The sequence below is a fragment of the Perca fluviatilis genome, chromosome 9 (assembly GCF_010015445.1).
Source record: "Perca fluviatilis chromosome 9, GENO_Pfluv_1.0, whole genome shotgun sequence".
Taxonomy (NCBI): domain Eukaryota; kingdom Metazoa; phylum Chordata; class Actinopteri; order Perciformes; family Percidae; genus Perca; species Perca fluviatilis.
This window is the reverse complement of record NC_053120.1, coordinates 34,641,807-34,665,800: the sequence shown is the minus strand read 5'-3', so window position 1 is coordinate 34,665,800 and position 23,994 is coordinate 34,641,807. Positions and strand designations below refer to the sequence as shown.

Genomic DNA, 23,994 nt, shown 5'->3' with positions numbered 1-23,994 from the left:
CACACACACACACACACACACACACGCACACGCTGTGACAAAAACACTGGCGCCTACATTACAATATCTTGAGAAGGCATTAAGGAAATCTCAAATAAATATAAATAAATTAAATCATATAAAAAGAATGGGTTAACGACATAGAAATTCTGTTAAATACAGCGGAAAATCTCAAATGAATACAATAAACAACAGTACTTGCTTGTAGACAAAGACCATATGGATGCAAGAGACTGGTACGTTTTGTAAACAGTGACAGACAGACAAGCAGGTAGACACATTCACAAATCATTAGTGAGCAGAAAAAGGCCTGTTGGGGCCCAGTGGTGGTGGACTTGGTCTGTGGGGTTGGGGGGAGGGGAGGGGGTGTTGTGGGAGAGCTGGCACTCCTCAAATCCCTCCCAGGAAGTGTGGGCATGCTGTGTTGTGTCTGAAACATGAATGGTGGGGGCCTTTTATTGGCAGTGCTGCGATCATCCCTACTAGTTATCTGCTGCCCATGGTTATTCAGGATGCCTGTGGTCAACCGGACCAAATACTGTGGCAGAGTGGACAGACGTCACCAGATTTCCTCAAGATGACCTAATGCTAAAGATAGATAGGGCCGGGCAATACATAAATCGAATCGTGATATGAGACTAGATAGTGTCTTAGATTTCTTCGTAATATGGCATAAGTGTCGTCTTTTCCTGCATTTAAGGGCTGCATCACAGTGAAGTGATGTCATTTTCTGAACTTACCAGACTGTTGTAGCTGTTCTATTATTTGCTTTTACCCACTTAGTCATTATATCCACATTACTGATGATTATTTATCTAAAATCTCATTGTGTAAATATTTTGTCAAAGCACCAATAGTCAACCTTACAATATCGTCGCAATAACGTTATCGAAGGTATTTGGTCAAAAATATTGTGATATTTGATTTTCACCGTTATCGCCCAGCCCTAACTTAAGACTACGATACTGTTGGTGGGATCAGTTTCCAGGCAATCATCTGTCCGAGCCTGGCTGCTTTTCCTTAGTTGGCACACGTTCAGCCAGTAAGGAGAAACTAAACTGGCCTTCTATGTGTTAAGTGATTCGAACATGGACACCAAATATATCTGCACCGTAGTTACCGTCTCCAGTGCTGCATGCTACAACATCATAGCAATTACTATCCTGCACAATATGTAACACCCAGTACACCATAATAGCACCACTAACCATAAGTTGTGTATGATGCGAGATTACAGAACTTTTGAAAAAGGAAATAACAAATTCTCCCTCTTACAAATGAAAAGTTGAACTTATAAGCACAAAGAAAAAAAAGAAAAAAAAAACACAGTCTGGTATGACCAGTAGCTTATGGTGGCTAATGTTGGCTAATATTACCAAACATAGTACATCATTGAGTCAGTTTGATGACTTCATGATTCTTCTCTTTTTCGGGCTGCGGTTACTCGGTTTCAGCATCCACCGTTACGACATAACTGTCGCTTGTGGCCGGCCACAGCGCCTGCTGTTCAGCCAACGTTAGATAGCATAGTCCCAAAATGAAGAACAGGAAAACCTCTTGCAAATCTGATTTCAAAGTGTTCACGCACACTATGCTGACATTGTTGACCCCCCCATTGCCGCAAACCACGTAGTCACAATTCCTGTAGCAGTTTGGTAACAAGTAAGCCAGACAGAAATAAGCAGCGTATAGCTAGTTCATTTTCTAATTAGCTGTATTCATTGTTTTGTGTTAATATTGGATGTTGTTTGGAGGCGAGCAAAAAGTTGCCTGAAGATGGTCTGATGTCGGAGGTCTAGCACCGGAACGTTGCCTACTATTACAGTTTATATATTTTTAGACACTGCGGGAGTTTCTTTCCAACGTTTGACCGCGTTGTAGATGTGTGGAGTATTTCAAATTCTATATATATCCTTTTTGGAAATTATTCGCAACTTTTGTCTCACGTTGTAGATGTGCGGAGTATTTTTCTGTTCCGAGTCTGTAGATATACATCGGATATACTTCACTTGAAGGTATCTACATAAGAGTGACATGACACTGTCATGAACGTGTCATAAACATTAGAAAGTCATAAACGTTTATGACAGAACGCTTCTTTTAGTACGTGTCATTCGGTTTTTGTCGTGACAAGTTATGGTTAGGGTTCATGTGTCATGACTGTGTCATGACACTCTTATGTAGATACCTTCAAGTAAAGTGTTACCATAACTTCTAACTAAGCTAACGTTACTGCCGACAGCAGGCAAGAGAAAATATGAGACTTTTATATTAGACTATAATACTTTTGTTAATAAATGTAAGACTTATTTGGCTAAATCCACTGTTTTGAAGACAGATGCCCTGAATGAAATACCGTGTGCAGCCGATGGTCCTAACACGGTCAGTCACAAAGCAGGATGAGAAGCGACCCACGTTGATAATAAAATGCGTTGCGTGTGTTGTCTTCTCTCCATACTTAAAAATGTCTAGAATGTACTAACAATATGAACACAATCTTTGCTAATGTTGTCTATAAACCCAACGTGGCGGAAGTGTTGTAGTCGAATAATACAACTTTTAAATTGACACCCGCCGACTGGCCAAATGCGGCTTAAAATTAAGGGTAATACTTTACTTGAAGGCATCTACATAAGAGTGACACGACACTGTCTGAACTCTAACCATAACTTGTCATGACAAAAAACGAATGACACTTACTAAAAGAAGCGTTATGTCATTATGACTTGTTTACAATGTTTATGACACGTTCATGACAGTGTCATGTCACTCTTATGTAGATACCTTCAAGTAAAGTGTAACCAAATTAAGTTTTGCAGATAAAGTTGCAAAGTTACTAGCCAACACCGCATCGGTTTGATGTCGGTGTTTCCAGATTGGTCCGTTTTCCGCCCCCAAAAAACTGGCCATTTGTCTTGGAAACGTCATCTTTATCTCGCTGCGCCGCTTGTTGTACTGATCTCCCACTGTTGTGACGCGTCGTACGGCCGCAGCGCGCGTGCTATCGATATTGCGAGCTGCGCTGAAACGAAGAAGACAAAAGGAGCGACGTCAAACAAAGCAGAGGAGACGAAATTAAGTTCAAGAAAGAAAAAAAAAAAAGTAAAGCTAGTTTGGAAAAAATAAATAAATAAAAATAACATTTGGCTACTGGAAAATCTGATTGGCTGGTAACTTTAAAAATCTACTAGCTGTGTTGGCTGGCGACTAATGTCACATTAAAGACAGCAGCTTGTCATTATGAGGCAGGATCACAAACAAGAGGAGCCTGTGTGTGTGTGTTGAGTTCTCAGCTCCTACTAAGTTGTGGCAGTGTAACACCTGGCGTCTGAGGCACACTGTACATATAGAATAAGTACTGAGGGAATGGTGCAGTTAGGCTTTATATCTTGTGGAAATCTGGTGCTGAATCCTAGGAATAATTGAGCTAGTGTATGTGAGAGACTTTAACACCTGTGGCAGAACGTGTGTGTGTGTGTGTGTGTGTTATGTGTGTGTTTGAATGCATCATTCAATCTAGGTGCTTATTTCTTGCTTTGCGTTCGATGGTATCGTACGCTGCAGAAGGTGGAATCGTGGGGCGAGACTTTTCAATGCAAGTGTGTGCATGTACTGATATGTGTGTGTGTGTGTGTGTGTGTGTGTGTGTGTGTGTCAATTTGTACGTGACATGTGTATGTGGGGGAAAACAAAGAGAGAAATCGGTTCATGTTAAAACATATGAGTTGAATTTAACACGAACCTTCGAGGGGTCCTGAACTCTGAGTGTGCCAGTGACACTAACGTGAATCCGATGAAATGATGAGATCCCTGCTAATTCCTTCATACTGTATGTGTATAACTGTATTAATGCATGTGAAGGCACACACAGTACTGTTAGCATACGAAAACACTGGAACTCCAATACAGGTGGGTTTTTTTTTTTTTTTTTTTTCTTGTGTAAATGTCAGTTAAAGGACTACATCTACAGAAATAGAAAAAAAAAAAACAGCTGGGTCAACTCAAATGTACAGTGGTCAAACTCGAAAACAAGGCAGTTTTGTTAGTTCCAGAAAAGTAAACATGTTGAAGAGGCGAGGTATTCACCCAGCGGCAACGATGTGTATGTATGATGTTCCTGTGCTTGGGAGTGTGTGGGGGGCCTGTCACGGAGGGGGTTGAAGGAGTGTAGGGGTGTAAAGTATGGATGGCGTGTGTGTGTGTGTGCATGTGTGTGTGTGTGTGCGATGGGGGGGCTATAGCATTCCATCCATGAAGCTGGTGTCCAGCCGCTGGATGAGCACCCGGATGAAGGACATCTCCTTGCGCGTGTTCTCAAAGATCACCCTGGGGTCGTCGGACTGGCAGAGCGCGGACAGTTGGGAGCCATGACCATGGCCAGGTTGTTCACATCCATCTTGGTGATGGCCACATTGGCAGACTGGGCAAATACCTTGAACACACACACACACACACACACACACACACACACACAACACACACACACACACACACACAACACACACACACACACACACACACACACACACACACACACACACACACACACAGTACAGTTAGGACTGGGCGATATGGGAAAAAAAAACTAATTTTCGACCAAACACCTTGATGTCGATATTGGGACGATATTGTAAGGTTGACAATTGGTGATTTGACAAAATATTTGCACAATGAGAGTTTAGATAAATGATGATCAATAATGCGAATATAACGACTAAGTCGGTAAAGGCAAATAATAGAACAGCTAAAACAGTCTGATAAGTTCAGAAAAGACAAGACTTATGTCATATTACAGTATCCAAAATCTAAGATGATCTCTAGTCTCATATCGTCATATTACAATTAGGGTTGGGTATCGTTTGGATTTTTACGATTCCGAACCGGTACTTTAAAAACGATTCCGATTCCTAAACCGATTCTTGAAAAACTGAAAAATGACATCAAAGAAAGGCTCTTCTATGGAGTTTTTTTTTAAATTGAAAATTATTTAAATTGAACAATATATTAACGTTTTAAAGTACTTAAATATATATAATAAGTAAACCTAAGTCACCTAACACACAACTACAATAATTTAACAAATAACAGTTAACACTATTAACAAGTACCAACAAAATAAATGTTGTTGAGTTGGTATGCAGGGTATATACAGAAATCCTGGAGATAAATTCAATACCTTTTAATACAATTTTTAATACCTTCTCAATATTTTTTAAAAACAACACGCCATTGAGTTGCAGGTTTATACGGCAACACGTTTCTAACCATTAAACAGAGAAAAAATAAAATGAAAAAATACACCCTCTAGGCCAATAGAACAATGCAGATAGGGAAAGTCAACAGAATAGATTAGACTCACTGACTTTGGATACATCTTGCAACCCTAACCCATCTTGCATTCATTTCACCTTTAGAATAAAATTAATAGATGAAATAAAATGATAAATTAAAGCAGTTAAAAAAAAACATGCATTCACTGATGCCATTATAACCACTTCAAACTAAGTGAACCTTCTTCTGTATGTACAGACACGCAAATGAGTACACATAGAAAATATCCCATGAGGCAAGTGAAATACAAGAAAACAGACAGACATACATACAGACATGCATGTCATTCTAACCATTTGGAACTTAGTGAACCTGTGATCTCATGCTAAGTGCTTCAATTTAATTGCTTTTTCTTCCCCACTAGGGGTGCACACTGAGACCGCTAACACGTCATTAATTAATCTGAATAACCGATCCACTTCTACTGTCCCTATACAATATTTTCTTACCATGCTGAGATGCCACCTGCCAACTGCTTGCCCTGGAGGAACGTTTGCACTACACTCTTCATCTGTGTGATGCACCACTCAGGATCTCTGTTCATGTTTGTGGGATACAAACAACTTGAAAACAAAGAAGAGCTGCTGCTGCTGGCTAACAGCGGTCTTTGGAATTGGCTTTGGCCGCGACTCTGGAAGACTTGGAGTTCAGCTTTTCTTTGAGAAAAGAACGAAGAACGGCACTGAAGTCATTCTTAAAAAAAAGGAAGATGTGTTCGGAGTTTTGCCGACCCGATACGCAAAAGTTTAATCTATTAACTAGCTCCGCTATCTTCTTCGTTGCTCTGCTTGGTTGTAGCGTGCAGAGGGAATTCGGGACCCAACCCTAATTATGATATTGCGATATCCAAAACCAAGACATACAATACTATGACTTTTTCAACATACTATACTACGACTTTTTCAACATACTATACTACGACGTTTTAGACTTTTTGGGGGACTTCCTGCTCTTTCCTCTATCTTTCCATCTGTGTGCATCCCAGTAATGCATGTTACTAACTTAGCTCTGGGGAGCTTATTCCCCAGAGTCCTTAGGGCCCTATCTTGCACTCAGCGCTATTGCCTTTGTACACCGACGCATGTATCATTCCTATTTTGCACCCGACGCACAGCGGACTTTTCCCTCCACAGACGCACGTCGGTAAATTAGGGAATGTATTTGCGCTGCAGGGGGCGGTTCAGCGAAAAGAGGAGGCGTGTTCAGGCGCAAACGTTGACTGGTGATATTTTGCAGTTTCAGAAAACAATTCCGCCACTGACCAGGAAAAACCTGGTCTAAAGTCAGTGGCGCTAGTCTAAAGTCAGTAGCGTGTTATTCAGATGCTATTGTAGGGGCGCATGCTTGGCCATAATGTAGCGTGTGCACAACGCGCGTACACTTCTCTCATCTAAACGGACACAGCAGTTCCCATTTTTGCAAACCATACATAATTACAAAGAAAAATATTACTGAAAATGCGCTTCAGATGTTTGGATAGGTCAGGAGGCACTTTACAGTACAGTCCTCAAAAAGTCCCAGCATTCTTTGTGGCTTGTTGTGTTTTACACATTTCCATGAATCATGTTGATGACATAAATGAGGAAATATTAGAGGACTTAAGGAGATGCGATGTTGAACTACGGTGGGATTGGACATTTGATGCGCTCCTGGTGGAGCGGGTGGACGGGGATGGAGTGGGGGGGAGGAGGAAGGGGCACAACATGTGCAGGTGGTGCGTTTGGAGGCCCACGCTCCATGGCTGCAGCAATACTCTACTTGAGGAGACGCGCCCGAGAGGCCGCAGCAACATCGCCACCCGGTCAAGACGGGCATTTATTACTTTGCCGCATCCCGGACAGCTCCCGCTGGCGTGCGCCAGGCAAATCCGCCGTCATAATAGCAATCCGCCATGGAACAAGCGCACCTGCTCTTAAAGGGAATGTGAGATGACGCTCTGATTGGTTATTTTCACGTTACGCCCAAACCACACCTAGCTACTTCAGACCAACCCATTTTAGATTTGCGTCGGGCGTAAGACTCATTTATCCCGCCGGTATCATAGCAACAGCGCCCGAGATCCGCCCACAAAGATACTTGCGTTTTGCGTTTCATACTTGCGTTTCAGATCGTTAAAATAGGGCCCCTTACGTTTTCTCGCCTCGCAGTTCTTCTTGGATTGTGGTGGCACCTAAATCATGGTTGCAGCTGCTGCCTTGGTCCTGCTCGACGCCCTGCGACACCCTGCACCTCTATTACTATTATTTCTAGTCATAGTTCTATTATCTTTATTGGTACTATAATTGCTACTGGTTATCATACCAACTGCTATAATGTTATGAATCATATTTTTCCATAGCTGTATATCTGTATCAGTGTCTCTGTGTCCCAACTGGGACAAGAGCCTGGATCTGTCCAAGGTTTCTGCCTAAAGGAAGTTTTTTCTCGCCACCAAATGCTTGCTCTCGGGGGGGTCGACAGTGTAGTCTAGACCTACTTTATCTGTAAAGTGTCCTGAGATAACTACTGTTATCTATAAATGAAATTGAATTGAATTCTTTCGACATACTATGACTTTTTAACATACTATATCTTTTTTTAACATGATTTTTTTCCACATACTATGACTTCTTTTGACATATTATTCTATGACTTTGTTACTACTTATATTTGACATACTATACGATGACTTATTTCATCATATTATACTATGACTTTGTTATGACTCTTATACACTATTACATTTTCTTACTTTTTTTGACATACTACACTATGACTGTATTTTTCGTCATACTATACTATGAATTTGTTACTACTTTTTTGAAATAGTATACTATGACTTTATTTGAATTTTTTTTTAACATACTATACGATGACTTATTGGTACTATAATTGCTACTGGTTATCATTGACTTTTTTTAAACATACTATACGATGACTTATTGGTACTATAAGTGTGTGTGTGTGTGTGTGTGTGTGTGTGTGTGTGCGCGCATGTGTTTGTGTGTATGTGTGTTTGCGTGTGTGTGTGCGTGCATGTTACCTGTAAGAAGCGGATGAGGTAGCAGAGCACCAGTTTGTTGATGTGTGGCAGGCCTAGCACCACATTGACAGCTGCCTCTGGGTTGTCATAGTGATTGATGCACTCCTCATAAAACTCGTGAGGGATGAGAGGCTCCTCCAGCTCCCTGTACCAGAGCTTCAGCAGAGACGCTGGGGACACACAGACACAGAGGCAGCATGACATGAGACCGCCATGAAAACTCATTTAAAGCCTGTTTAAGAACTAATTGAAACCATTGGAACATTTACTCTGCTACACTCATGTTACACTAACTGCATGTGCATCATCTTGTTGGGGCCAGGCCTGTAACAATTATTACATAATTGTCTAATTTTCAATTATTTTACATGATCGCGGTTTCTTTGTTTAACCGCATTGAATTGTATGACTGTTGATGGTAGTTGTTGATTTTGTTTAGATATGCTAAATTGTAATTATACAAGTCATTTTTGGTCGGACTGTTGAGCTAAAGCTATGCTAGCAGCAGCTGCCACTTGTTGCCATATTAAAGTAAATAGAACTAACTTTCTGTCATATTTGCTGAAACTGACCCCATGTTCGAGTAGAACTACATGAAGCAGGTCATTAAAAAAAAAAATCCGGCTCCTCTGGCACCACCTACAGCCTGTAGTGCGAGTTGCAAAAATGCACAGCTCCCTGTTCAGATGCACCAATCAGGGCCATCAGAGGTGTCTAACTGCGTATCAATGCGTGTCAATGCAGTGTCTCATGTACACGCATTCATTCTCCCTTGTGGACTTAGGAGACCGTTTTGGGCTTTTGGACTGAAGTTGTCGATCTTCACAATCCTACCTACAGCACCTTTAACTCCAAACATCCTGGGCTGTAGCTGCCTCAAGCCAGAGAAATTGCCTTTGCCTGTGTTTTTGGCCCGAAATCTGCCTCACAAACCCTCTGATTAAATAACCATCACCACCCTTCACTTTTTTTATGATAAAAAAGAGGGGTTGGTTACTTCATAGGCTGTGTACTTGTGTTATTACATTATCTGGGTCACATAACAGGGATATATAACCAAAATATGTATCCTGGAATTCATTTAAAACTTTAAGTTGTTTAAAAAAGTAATAAAGAAGGAAAGAGTCGGTTATTTTGTTAATCGCAATTATTTCGGAGACAATTAAAGGTGCAGTAGGTAAGACTAAAACTAACTTTCTGTCATATTTGCTGAAACTGACCCTATGTTCGAGTAGAACTACATGAAGCAGGTAATAAAAAAAAAAAAATCCAGCTCCTCTGGGAGGGGCTTAGGAGACCGTTTGGGCTTTAGCAGAAAGGGGGGGGAGGGACTGAAAAGTTGTCAATGTTCAAATTCTTTGGCTAAAGCCTGGATCTTACCAGCACCTTTAATTGTACAGCAAAATTTTTAATTGTTACAGCTCTGTTTGGGGCTACAGAGAGTTAGTGTGAGGACTCAGTGAGTGAATCTGCTCAAGTTATTCACTAACAACTTGCTGTACATGACAGCAGTGTGGAGGACCACCACTGATCTCCAACTGTGTGTGTGTGTGTGTGTGTGTGTGTGTGTGTGTGTGTGTGTGTGTGTGTGTGTGTGTGTGTGTGTGTGTGTGTTTACCTGGGATGTGCGGGTCCTCCAGTCCTGTGGGGATTTTCCATTGATCCACTTGCAGCTTGAGGGCATTGACTTCATCTATGTCCCCTGGCACCCTGGAGGTCAAAGGTCACAAGCTGGTTACCCTTCAGCCCCTCGTCTCTCCAGTCTCAGTCTCGTCTTCTCTGTATGTGTTGCAACTATGTTACATTCCCCAATCCAATTCTATGAGAACTCCGATGAAAGTCGTTCTCATCGGTTTTATGCCTGTCATTAATTGCAACACTGTTTTCTTCCCTCAAGATGTATCTGTGTGTACTTGCCTTGAGACAATCCTTCTGCCCATCCTGACCCTCCTTCTTATCTTACTACATGTCAGCTAAACGAATGTAACAATTGTTAGAAAATGTGTATGTCCTTGTGTGTCTCATTAAAGCTTGCTTTGTTCTCCCTCGCGCTCGCCACTGCTTTCAGAATCAACTCACAGAGGTCAAGCCAGTAGAGCAGGGGCCTTCAACGTTTTTTTAAGCCAAGGACCCCTTAACTGAGAAAGACGGCTCAGGGACCCTCTACTATACATACATACATACATACATACATACATACATATATATTTTATATACATATAAAATGAAGTTGCATATTAAACTGGGCCTACAATAACGTGTATGGCGGCTTAAAGCCTTTATACATACCTTTTTAGTGCACAGAATAATAAGCTACAATTGTTGGCATGATTTTATAAATCATGTTTTCATGTTAAACATACATGTGGCACAGTGAATCCTTATGTTTAACTGTATCTGTGGTAAGTGACTACCTCACCTATAGGCCAGTAAGCCTGTCATGAATGTGTTTTTTTCTTATATTTGCTAACATATTGGATTCATGTTAAGACATTTACATTTAAAATAAAAAATAAAAAAATCAATTAACAATAATTTGGTGGCCCCACTGCAGTAACTCTGAGGACCCCCTAGGGGTCCGGGACCCCCTGTTGAAGATCTCTGATCCCATCAGTAGGTGATGGGAACAGTTTGTCTTGATACCCTGGGATATAGTTGTTGGGTGAAAACCTAAAATCCTGCTAACAGCTGGTTCCAGTGAAGGAGAGAACTGGAGCCGAGTGGATTCTGTCACACAGGAAAGCACGTTCTTTTACATCTTCCCAGTGGAGAATAAAGTGAATAGGGAGTTCAGTTTGAGGTTTTCGAGAGCTGATATTCTTGTACTTAAGCTCCAGATATTGGGGCCAATATTTGTTATCTCTAAAGCAGCTTTAATTGCTTAGAGATAATGAATAATGACATTCACCATATAAACTTTAAAGATAGGGGGGCTTAAAGAGACAGGTGCTAAAATGGAGCGTTTCACAAAGAAGGTGAATACAAGTATATTCAGACAGACAGTATGAGAAAAATAATGTGTTTTTTTAACATTAAAGGGTAATTTCAGTTTTTTTTTTACCTGGACTCTGTTTTCCCATGGATTGGTGTCTACGTGACTAATGTCAACAAAAATGTTTAAAGAAGTTGGCCAGTATTAAGCGAAAACACTGTAATCGGCAGCCGCGAATCGGGCTTCAATGGCAGTGAACAGCACTTTTAGTGGACGGACATTGAAGGTGCGTAATTGCCTATTAACATCACATTGCAGCTTGTTTTGCCGCTGCCGGCTGCAGAGATCTTGCTTAATACTGGACCAATGTCAAAGATTGTTGTTCCCATCAGTCACTTAGACACAAAAAGTTAGTGAAAAGTTACTCGTTAAAGCATGTAAACATGTTCTAGTAGAAACCCAAAATACAAGTATGAACCTGACAATGAGCATCATATGTCTCCTTTAAAGTTATAATCAAGTTCTTTTGGAAATGGCATGTCTATGGGCCACTGGGGGGCAGCAAACAAATCTATAGGAGCTACTCTAGAAATACAATAGTTTACAGCGCAATTCCAGTGCTAGTTCCATGGTATCAGAATCATTAATTAGTCATGTGACAAGGGCTGGAATGATTGGCAGTACAGGCAGCCAAGTGACAGCACTCTGATCCAATGGATTGGGGGGAGGGGCAATCATATATGTACTCCCCTTCTAGCCCCGCCCCTGTGTCCGACACTGGCTTTTGAATGGCAGACACCGCCAGTAACGATAAAAACTAAATACTATACTATCTCAAAGACAACTACAGAAAGTTAAACAGACATTTCTTGGTATTACACAATGTGCATCATTTTAATCTATGATTTTTACTTTAATCCATGACAACTGCATGGACAAAATCATTAACACACTTTACATTCTGCATGTGTCTTGTCATTCTATGTTGTTGTATGGCCAGCAGCACTTTATCAATTAAATGCTTATTAGTAGATTCAATAGTTAGAATTGAGGGCAATTAATGATCACTCTAATTATAAAATATCTATTAATTATCTAATTAATTATTAATTAAGGCTTCAACAGCAAAATACGGTTTGATGTCACCTGTGAGAAACCAGAAGAAAGTCTTCTTCCTTCATATCATTACTTTCCAACTGTGAACGCTGACTGATTTCCAATAAATCAGTTCATACTTGGGAGCCCTCTCTGTGCCGCTCCACTCAAAGTCCCTTCTGCTCCTTTCTCCACTCACTCACCTGAAGATGCCTTCTGTCTGGTCTCCATTGAGACCCAGAACCTCTTCAGAGAGGCGGGTCTGTACCCAGGGCAGCTGGTTGTCTGGATACCGCTCCTTCTGGAGCGCCATCACCTCGTCCAGGGAAGAGCCAAACATGGAGGGACTGAAGATGGCATTCCTGGCGTGCTTAATCTCCTCCAGACAGGGCTTCTGCACGCCCTGAAGAGAGAGAAACACACACGCACGCACACGAGTTGATGTTAATACAGCAGGGCAGATGAAGGACAGCTTGGGTACTTGCAGGATATGGGTCAGAAAGCAGTGGGAAGAGAGGACAGTCATATGTTCAGATATCAGTGAGAAAAACATTGGTCCAGCCACAGGACAAACAGCTCATTAATGTGCTGTGAGAGGTTAGCAGGTTAACACCAGTCAAACACTGCAGTGTCCTAAACGTGACAAATCATCCCTGTCAGTGACCTGCTGAGATTCTGCCCTACATGCTACACAAGCTCTGAGCCAAGCTGCTGCCTGCCAACACACACACGCACGCTGGCACGCACGCACACACATGTGAAATGTCCACCAAAACCATGGGTATTAAGGTGCTGCTATAACAACCTCCACTCTTCTGGTTTCAGGCTTTCCATCAGATTTTGGAAGCAGGCTGCAGGGATTTGCTCCCATTCAGCCACATTACAAGAGCATTAGTAAGGTCCACTGATGTTGGGTGATATGACTACAGTGACCAACTGTTTAAGGAAATTACTGAGCTTTTAAAAAAATTAAACTATATATTTGTGAGTTGTTTTGAAAATGTACATGTTCAGTAGGAACCAGTGGGCTTAAGCCAAAAGACAGGTACAGAAGTCAGAAAGTACACTAAGAGTTGGCTTTGCTCTTTTCATGAGATTAATGGACAATAATAACATATAGAATAACCTCAGCTTTGTACTCTAAGGAAAACAGGTTTTGTCGTTTGACCGCAGCAGAAACAACAACATGAAGACAGACACGCTGCTTACCTTCTTGGCACCAGTCAGAGCAGCTTTTGTCAGTTTCCTGTAGCAGTATTTAGCATAGCTGCTAATGGCCACTCCTGAGGAAACAGAGAAAATAGGACATATTTACAACCTTTAGAAGATTTCCAATTTTGTCATTTTTGCATACCGTTTCAACAGCAACAATTTCATTCAGTTCAGGAAGTTGGAATTTGTTCAGAGGTGAAGCAGCCAAAGAGTGGAGTCCATGACCCAGGGTTGCTTTCCTTCATGAACCAGATTACAACTTTTATTAAACAATGTAGGAATAGTTAGAAAGACAAGGCCAGGAGCTTCTCTTTGGCTGCTGTGGCCATTTATTCACACCAAACATCAACACCCTGCACACAGCTGTTCATCACATCCATTTTAACCCCTCAAGCTGTTTTACCATGGTTACTAAACATCCTCTTCAGACAGAGCGCAAGGCCATTATTACCCCACTAGTCCTATCCCCCCATTATCAGTGTTGAACACACACTATAACAGGTTTTAGTGAATTATTGTCCTTAAGTCCAAAGCAAAGAAACTCAAGAAAAAAAAAAAAATGTTCACCGTTTTGGGACCGTTATCACCCGACCAGCCCGGGTCCTCAACACTGGAGTGGGAACTGGGGCCATCACGGGATGAGGCAAAAAAAAAAATGTATTCTTTATATCTGCCTTATTTATTCATGTGGTGGTGGGGCTGCTTTATAAATGAAGTCTGATTGATTGAATTACCACCAGGTTTATTTAACGTTCAGCCAAGCAGTCTTGTTGGGTTCTAATTCATGAGTTAATTATTACTTATGTACAGTATAATAATGTGAATGTGAATTTTAGGTATCAAACAACATGTACTGTTTATGTCTTTGTGGCATAAAGACCAGTATTAGTGAAGGGTGACAGCTGGTGGTTGAAATTAGATGTGTGTAAGAGAGAGCCGTCCCTTAATATCCTCAGGTTGACCTCTGACCTCGACAAGATGCTTAGAGAGAGAGAGCTGAGAAGAGACGCCACCATGGCGGAATAAACAGCATTCTTCATAACCATGTTAGGTTAGGTTATTTAAAATGTAAAAATGTACAGGGTTTCCCCCAGAAAAGTTGTGTAGCCCGGTGTATCCCCAAGTATCTTTTTCCCGACGCGGGCCCCAGCTGGGGCCGGTGACAGACTGATGGCAGCATTAATGTAGAGCCCAATAGTTTCTCTGCTAACAGAATCATCGAACTTATCGTGAAATTGAGAATTTAAAAAAGGTATAAGATTCCATAGTTCCCTACATTAGGTCAGTGCTAAAAGCTAACTGGAGATTTTAAAAAGTTTCCAACCGACTGTAACTGTAGTTTAAAAAACGTCTTCAAAGTACAAACCCCAATTCCAATGAAGTTGGGACGTTTGTACATTAAAGAAAAATTCCAAGAGGCTTAGGCCTGGTGGGGGGCAACTTAGTACTTATTGCACCAGGCTTGCAATACACTGGGGGAAACCCTGATAACCCGAATCCTGTGCGTCAACCACCAAGGCAAATTACACATACAGTCATGTGAAAAAATTAGGACACCCATGCTAAAGTTGACTAAAAAGAGGAATAAAAAAAATCATCTTTTGGAAATTGATCTTAATGCCTTAATTAAAAAAATGAGGAAAAATCCAACCTTTAAGGACACCAATTGTTGTGAAAGAATAATGTATCGTAAATAAATAAATGTTCTTCCTTAAAATACACGGGGCATAAGTAAGTACACCCCTATGTTAAATTCCCATAGAGGTAGGCAGATTTTTACAGTACAGTACAGTAAATGGTTACATTTCACCGCTTGGCAGTGTTCATTGTTTCCAGTGGCTAAACCTCACAATAACTCCTGAGTTCATTTAAGCTTATAGCTTTCATTTCGTATATAAAACACAGGAAGCGAGCACTGAAAAACTAAGTGGACTGCTCGGCTCTCTCACTATCCATCAAAGACAAGCTAAAAAGCATTGGTCCTACACTAGCACTGAGCCACCAGGGGGAGAGGCTGCCAGTAATCTGTTATTCATTCTGTTCACCTGTAGGGGGAAGCAGAGCACCAGTACAGAAACACTAACTGACCCACACAATCTTTATATGTCACACGATTTTTGAAACCTCTCACTCAAAGAGCAAAACTACAAGCCAAATCTCCAAAACCAGAAGCTATTTCTCAGCCTTTCACACACTTTTTTTCAAAACACTACACACAATTCTCTACCTCTAACAAGAAGTGACTTGCTTTTCCGCTTATGGCCTGCTCCCCCCCACGCTTCACACACACACACACACACACACACACACACACACACACACACACACACACACATTCTTTATTCTTAAAATTGGTATACATACGTTAATCTTTTTGTTTTTCTTGTATGCTACTGTTTACAACGCTGTGCTACTGTTACAACAGTAAAGGTTTGCCAAATTAATATTTTTATAATAGTAATATTGTTTCAACATTGCATTGGTGGTTACAGTGTACTTTTAAACCACTCTCAGCAGATAACATTTGTGGAAATGTAGATATAAGGCTATGAAAGACAAAAGACCTTTAGATTTAGAACAACAGTGTGTGCATATGGTATATCCCCAAAAATTACTATTATAAGTTTTTGCCATTTGATGCAAATACTTAATTTTAGTATAGTTACACATAGTTCTGAAAACATGTGTAAGCAGTTGTAAAATGTAAATGCACTGTGAAGTACTTCATTTACAGTAAGACCGCCAATGCTGATGCCTCTCAATGCATCTCCTGCATATCCTGGACAATAGTTGTGGGATGGCATTTTGTAACTCAGAGCTGCCTGCAGCCACTGATATTCTACAGTACATGGGCTTTGGGTTTGCAGGTTATTGATTTTCTGTTAAAAAATAAGGGTAGCAAATGGTCTGAAGATATTTGTTGGATTGTATATCTGTATCAGTTTCCCTCTTATCTGATATTTCAGTTCCCCAAAGACTGTCCTCAGTGCTGGTCCGATCAATATCCCCCCCATTCCCCCTCTTAATATCTTCAAAATGCAGAATCTGTGCAATTGTATCGATGAGCTTGTGGGATAAGCGGTATTTAGCGGTTACCATGAAAATGTATTTTTTTTCGAAAAAGTCACAAAATCTGCACTGAAATCGTGGATCATTGAAACAAAGAACAATCTCTAGCTGTGGTCAAATAGCAACATTTGCCATATAAGCGTGACATAATTCAGGAAGACTTCTATGCTTTTTTTTTTTTTCTCCATTCTCCTCCTCTCTCTTTCCCAATCTAATCAGCTGACTCTGGGCGTTCACTCTTTCAGTTAAACCAACCAGACTTCGCCATGATTTCCAAGAAGCAAATCACATTGTTGCATCCATACTTTAAATCAGGGGCACGTTCAATCCCAAAACAGTGTGCACTGTTTTGCTAAGGTTTCCCTGTTGAAAGACATGTTTCCTTGGAACGGTGTAAAATGGTGTGCAACGGCTTTAAGTTTATGTTTTCTCTCGTTTGGTTTGTGTGTCTCTGGTTTATTGGCTGTGTCACAGGTGATATAGCCTGGAAATCCAATGAGTAATGAAAATGGCCCAATTCGAGGGGCGGCACCAAGCATGCATTTGAAAATCTCACTCAATTGGATAACACTACGACCAATCACAACAATACCCCATACGCTTAGCCACCAGCAGCGCCAACTGGTAGATTAAACTCTTGCCGTATCCGGTCGGCAAAAAAGCAAAAACGTCCTTCTTGCAAAGGAACGATTGGAGCGCCGTCTTCTGTTCCTCTTTTAGATAAAAAGCCAGTCTAACTCGTTCATTGTAGCGGCCAAAGCCGTTTCAAACGACTGGTGTTCATCCGTAGCCATCTTGCAATGTTTACTAATGACTTCGCAGCGCTGTTGTCATCCGTTTAGCTCGCCTCTGGCCCGCCTATATCAGATACACCAATGTGATTGGTGCAGCTCGGCTACAAGGCCATAGTTAATGAGCATCATTACTGAATGCCCGAGTGACTTGCTGAGCAAATTCAAATTGTGCTCTCGCGAGAACTCTGGATTTCCAGGGTACAGGTGATACCCAATCAGCAGAGACGTGTCTGTAAACTCGTGGTAATAAAAAGGCAGAGTGCTTGCGCACACAACAGGGTGTTCAACGCACCTGTTTCAGTTTAAAAAAAAACCTGTGTTGCTATGTTTTGTCGGAGCTGAACGTGGCCCTGTTCTCCTCTCTGCTGCTGTCAGTTGTCATTTCAGACAAATCTATGCGACCCTCCACTCCGTTCACCTCCAGTTCTCATCCTTTCCCAGCACCCATCAGAAGCCCCGCTCCACATAAACATCCATCCAGATCTTCTGACTTTCCTTCACCACCACCAGTGTCTAGACTCCCTCGGGGGGATATTCCTGTCTACCCATGGTCTTTCTGCCCCTTATAAATGTAACATAGCGATGGAGTTTAATAGCCAAAGACTCTCACACTTCAACCTTTTGAGTATCAGAAAAAAACAGAAAAGCCTCTTATTTGTCACATACAACTGACAGCACAATGTATTCAAATGCAATCTCTGCATTTAATCCATCCTAAGAATAAGGAGCAGTGGACACACAACTTGGGTTTTCAGTGTTTTGCTCTAGGACACTGACATGTGGCAGGAGGAGGCCGCGATCAAACCCCCAATCTTGTGTTTGAGGGCCGACCCTCTCTAAAGGGTTTCCCCCAGTGTATTGTAAGCCTGCTGGCCCATCGGGCCTAAGTACCCCCCCCCCCACACCCACCAGGCCTAAGCCACTGGGAATTCTTTTTTAATAAATTTTTAAGCTACAGTTACAGTGGGGCAACTTGGTTGGAAACTTAGACGTAGTCATATTTTCAAATCTCCAGTTAGCTTTAAGGACTGACTTAATGTAGATCCCTAAGGAATCTGTCTTATAGCTTTTATAAATTCTCAATTTCGCAATTCCATCCATGATTCTGTTATCACAGAAACTATTGGGCTCTACATCAGCTCCCATCAGTCTGTGACTGGCCCCAGATGGGCCCTCATCCAAAAAGACACATGCCACCATGCCATCATGTTAAATAAAGTTATTTTCAGCCTTAATGAAGTCTCCCCTGATTGTAAGACTGTTACCTACAGAGTCAAATTTTTATTTCAACTTTGAACTCGTTGCAGCTGACCTTTCAAGGCAAAACTAAACCATTAGCAAGATGTACTCTGCTCTCTACCTCGTACTTTTACCCTTTTATCATGTGCAGAAGGCTTAACTCTTAAGCCAACTTGGTAGAAAAGTCCTTCAAGTGCTCAGAAATGTGAATATCTATGATTCTACGACCGCCGGGCAAACTCCATCTGACGATAAAGATCATATATTATGATTGAAAGCTCCAGAGCAGCTACTAGACAGTCCTTGAGTTGAGACGGTTGTCTTAAAGGACAAAAGGTCTCGAACATCCCTAGCCTTAGGCTTAGCAGGAGCGGGGCTAGAAGAATATGATTGCCCCCGGTGGTGCCGCCCTCCTCCCCCCAATCCATTGGATACTGTCACTTAGCTGCCTGTTTTCTTCCCAGCCCTTGTCACATGACCAATTAAGGTTTCCATGGTGACTATCCTAATTGTGATACCATGGAACCAGCACTGGAATTATTTTCTTTTTTTTAAAGTGGCAGAGAGTCTATAGAAAATGTGTATTGTTTTCGGATATGCAATTTGTTTAAAATGAATGTGATATTTTATGTAATGTTTTATTTAGCAGAATTACATTGTGTTGTTCTATCCTATCCAATATTTCCTATATTTCTAAGCAGATTTTCTATGCTGTATTCCCCCAGACCCCCCCTCACTGATTATTTGTCCCCTACTGTGCCACCCCACTTAAAGGTCCCGTGGCATGAAAATTTTACTTTATGAGGTTTTTTAACATTAATATGCGTTCCCCCAGCCTGCCTATGGTCCCCAATTGGCTTGAAATGGTGATAGGTGTAAACCGAGCCCTGGGTATCCTGCTCTGCCTTTGAGAAAATGAAAGCTCAGATGAGCCGTTCTGGAATCTTGCTCCTTATGAGGTCATAACAAGCAAAGGTTACCTCCCCTTTCTCTGCTTTGCCCGCCCAGAGAATTTGGCCAACCCATGAGAGAGAGACATCATGTCTTTCAAACGAGAAAAGTGGCAGTTGGTCAAGGCCACACCCCCACCCTCCACCTTGCCCCTCCCTCTCTCCTCCTCAATAGCTACAGACACAGAAATGGCACATCCTAAGGAAAGCTCATTGTGGGACTGGCTCTAGTGGCTGTAATTCTGCACCAAGGCTGAATTTCGGTAAAGAGACTTCAGATACAGTATTAGGGGACCACTAAGGCCTATATAAAAGAGACTTCAGATATAGTATTAGGGGACCACTAAGGTCTATAGAAAAGCATCCAAAGAGCACCATGTCATGGGACCTTTAAAAAAATCCTGTAATCGCCCAGCGTACTGTCTGCATATTTGCCCTAATATGTTTTGAAAGAAACGTAATGAAACAAATGATGTCTTTTAACAACATAACAAGGTTTTTTAATGAACCTATTTGTATGATTGCAAAATTTTAATAATGAATGTAATAGGCAAAATGTTCTCTGACAATGCATTTGATATGTTTTCCAAAGAAATCAGCTTGATTAACACGTTCATGGTTCTGTTCAAGTGTTCTATTATATTTTTATAACAATGTATCAAATGACAATGCGAAGACACTGACATTGTGATAATGTGATGTGAAAGGTATCAGCTGAATCTGCAGCTAACTTCAGCTTTACAGAGCTTTATAGTGAATTGTCGCTTTATCTTATGTACTTTACTACTCTACCACATATTGGTATTATTTTTTTTTACATTTTATAAATGTATATTTTAACTTTAGCACTATTTTATTTCTTAGATTGTAATTTGTTTTACTTTGCATGTTCTTCTTTTTATACATTTAATGAGTAGGATTGGGTATTGAGAACTGGTCCCAACTTGGAATCGTTTAAAAAAAAAAATGACAGTTCCAATGGATCATTTTTTTTTTTTTTATTGGAATCGTTTGGAAAAATTTGGTTTAGAATCCGATTTCGGTTCCGTAGCCCACTGTTCTTCCAGGCTTGTTGTGTTGTAGCCATGGAGCACAGTATGCGGCGCTCTAAAGTGTGAAAAAGCCCGGTAAAACTGTAAATCACCATTGAATCAAAATAAAATGTTCCTCTTATCTGTGAAATAAGCATGTGGCCCGTTTTAACTCAATCCCTCAAAGAATCGGAATCGATTTTAATAAGCATTGTTGGTGGGAGCCTGAGATCCGAGATTTTCATTGCCAACGACTGCGTCTCTGTAACTGGTTAACTACTTATAGCACTGCTTTTGGCTGCAGCAGGTTTCAGTGAAAAATCTTTAAAAAGCCACTGAGCTGTATCTGCTGAGCATCAAACAGCAGACACTTTTTGAGACTAGCTGGAAAACATAGTGAAGCATTTAGCAGAAAGACAGACAAATATTTCCCAAAAGGACCAAAAACATTTCGGAAAGCGATTGGAAGGAGACCTCAGGTGCATCTAAAAAAACAATAGCAAACTCCAATTTAAAGCTACTCCGATATAATTGGCTGATGCAGACATACGCCACTCCTGTTAAATTAAATAGATACAACAGTCATATGACAAAAGGTCATTTTTTTTTAATGCAATGAGGCTAAAGAACATTTTTGTTCCTGGGAGTGTGACAAAATGAAAACATTCTGGAGGGAGGTGATCAATAAAACCATCTTCACCTTGACCCTAAGATGATTTTGCTGCACCTGTATCCAACAAATCTGAATCTGAAACCCAAAGAATATAAATGGATTTATTTCACTATACTACAGGCAAAAAAGGACTATAGCTCTCATCTGGAAGAAAATGGAGGCACCTACAATCAGTGCTTGGATCAAGAATATGGCGCAATGTATGTCTAATGTATATACTGACATATATATCAAAAACAAATTGAGGGTGTATGAAGAAATGTGGAAACTATTTGACCAATTTAGAGACATAGGAGAGCTTCTACACAGGGATAATGCGGGACGGGATACCTTAAATAAGGGGTGAAACCCCAAAGGGGAAAGGACTGAGGCATGTCTTGAAGGGTGATAGCAAAGGTGCAATTCTTATTTTTTTTTTGTATTATGAGCATCATGGCTTTGCTGGAGGTGCCATTGTTCTGTACATGTGATACTGTTACATAGTTTGCTTTTTGGTTTTCTCATTTTTTTAGCTCTTATAGTGTAATATATGTTGAGAGAGAAACTTTGTTGTGGCTTGGGTCGGGGGGGGACTTGTTAAACAAAAGTTGTACTATCTGTGAGTACAACAAATCAATAAAGAAATTGTTTAACAAAAGAGAGACCAAAAACAAAGAGAAGAGTGTGAACATCAGACTTATATTCATCAGGCGGGCACAAACACCAAACACACTCCAAATGAATGCTAATGCTAATGATAATTGCTCTGTGTCTGCTGGATGTGTAAATATGTGTTCACACACAGCCCCAAAGTGGCAAAAAAATAAATAAATCCATTATTGCAGGTTTAAATATTGGAAATAGTCAACACTGAGTTGAAGCACCTGACAGGATAGGTTTATTAAATAAAAATAAAATGACAAAATATTTAACCAAAACTACCATTATTTCCTAACCTCTACCAAAGTTAAGCTTAAACCAAAACCTCACACGGGACATTAGACGCAGTCCTGCGCTTTTTACGCTAACCATATATCTGCATTTTTGTGCGGTATAATCTTTTTTTTAAATAACTTTCTGTGACACAATATCATGGACCATATTGTTGGTCAAGAGGGAATTTTGGTAAAGAGCCATGAGACCATGAATATCAAAAATAAAGTTCATAGCAATCTATGTGTATCTATATGTGTTGGTCAGTTTGTCTGCTTGACAATCCCATTTTGCAGTAATAAAACTGAAGGGATATGAACAAACAATTTTTTTTTAGATAAAACAGATGTTGACAAAGTTTCCTTTTAGGGACATAATTTGAAATTGGGAAACATTTGGAAGTTGGAAAAAAAGACATAAGTATCGTGATAATATCGTATCATGGGGGCCTCTGGTGATTCCCACCCCTACTGAGTGTGTGTTGCTCCCTCACCCTTGGTGTCGTTGAGAGGGTCCATGTGTCGGCAGATGTAGCCCTCCAGGTAGGTGTGGAAACGGGGCGTGGGGGGGAAGAAGGCCAGACAGATGGCCATCAGCTCCCAGCCTCGCTCCAGGCTGTCGTAGCGGAAGTTCTCTGTGGTTTGGCGACACAGCTGGATGTAGAGCTCGTCGCGCAGACCCTGGTTACTCCACCCACGCACCACCACCTGACGGAGACAGGCAGAGAGCCGCGTGAGGTCTTCTGCCCATGACTGTCTCTTTATTAGAGATGTTACGATATAGATACCAATATCGGAAAAGCCTCCGATACCGCCTAAAATGCTGGCATCGGTATCGAAAAGTACTGAGTTTATGCAACGAACATGATTGGCCACCGCAGCGTGACGTGGAGTTGCGTTTAGGGCTGGGCGATATGGAGAAAATCAAATATCACGATATTTTTGACCAAATACTTTGATATCGATACCGCAACAATATTGTAGTGTTGACTATTGGTGCTTTCACAAAATATTTACACAATGACATTTTTGATAAATAATCATCAGTAATGTGGATATAATGACTAAGTGGGTAAAGGCAAATGATAGAACAGTCACAACAGTGGAAAAGTTCAGAAAATGACATCACTTTACTGTAATGTAGCCTTTAAAACCAGGAAGACACACCACTTATGCTATATTACGATATCCAAAATATAAGACGATGTATAGTCTCATATCACGATATCGATATATTGCCCAGCTGTAGTTGCGTTTCTCCAAAAGTTGAGTCGTTTCCGCTGCAGGCCCGCTGCAGTTTTTTGAATGTCTCCCCCCCCGCGACAACCCCCGCTGCAGCCTAAACGCATTACCCCCATTCAAAAGGAACGAAAAGACCTGCGTTTTTGGCCAGACCGTCGGACGGCCGACGCAGGCTTCCTCTGTTGCAGACAGACTAAGAGGCAAGGAAGGGAGGCAAGTGGAGGACTCGAGGAGGCAATTTAAGGGTTATGAGATGCAACCTATTAATGCTGCAGTTTTCCACAGGATCACAGGATACATATCAACATTCATGAAGGGTCTTGCATTGGCCACTTATGGATACTTGTGAGTGTGGTGAGCAGAATAGGAGGCTCCTATACATGCGCAAATTTTCAACTTGATTGGGATTTATAAAAGGTTTAGCAAGCTCGCATGGGTGCAGTTTCTAAATCTCTTGTTTTGCCGATCCAACACACAGTTTTATTAATGAGGC

The 23,994-nt window shown here is 41.1% G+C and overlaps 1 protein-coding gene across 2 annotated transcripts in view; it reads right to left on the bottom strand.

Moving 5' to 3' along the window:
- Positions 1-4,131: 4,131 nt before the first annotated feature.
- The window catches only part of arhgap39 (Rho GTPase activating protein 39), a 133,102-nt gene continuing 113,239 nt past the window's right edge, over positions 4,132-23,994 (bottom strand). The window contains exons 6-11 of one of the 2 annotated variants that reach the window (XM_039810431.1): positions 22,754-22,967; positions 13,590-13,663; positions 12,584-12,783; positions 9,972-10,063; positions 8,354-8,523; positions 4,132-4,432 (exon numbers count right to left, since the gene is read on the bottom strand). In XM_039810431.1, coding sequence (XP_039666365.1) covers positions 4,322-4,432; positions 8,354-8,523; positions 9,972-10,063; positions 12,584-12,783; positions 13,590-13,663; positions 22,754-22,967 — 861 coding nt within the window. In that variant the 3' untranslated portion in view covers positions 4,132-4,321. Of the gene's footprint in view, positions 4,433-7,892; positions 8,524-9,971; positions 10,064-12,583; positions 12,784-13,589; positions 13,664-22,753; positions 22,968-23,994 lie in introns of those variants that run through there. The other variant, XM_039810430.1, reaches the window with a different exon arrangement.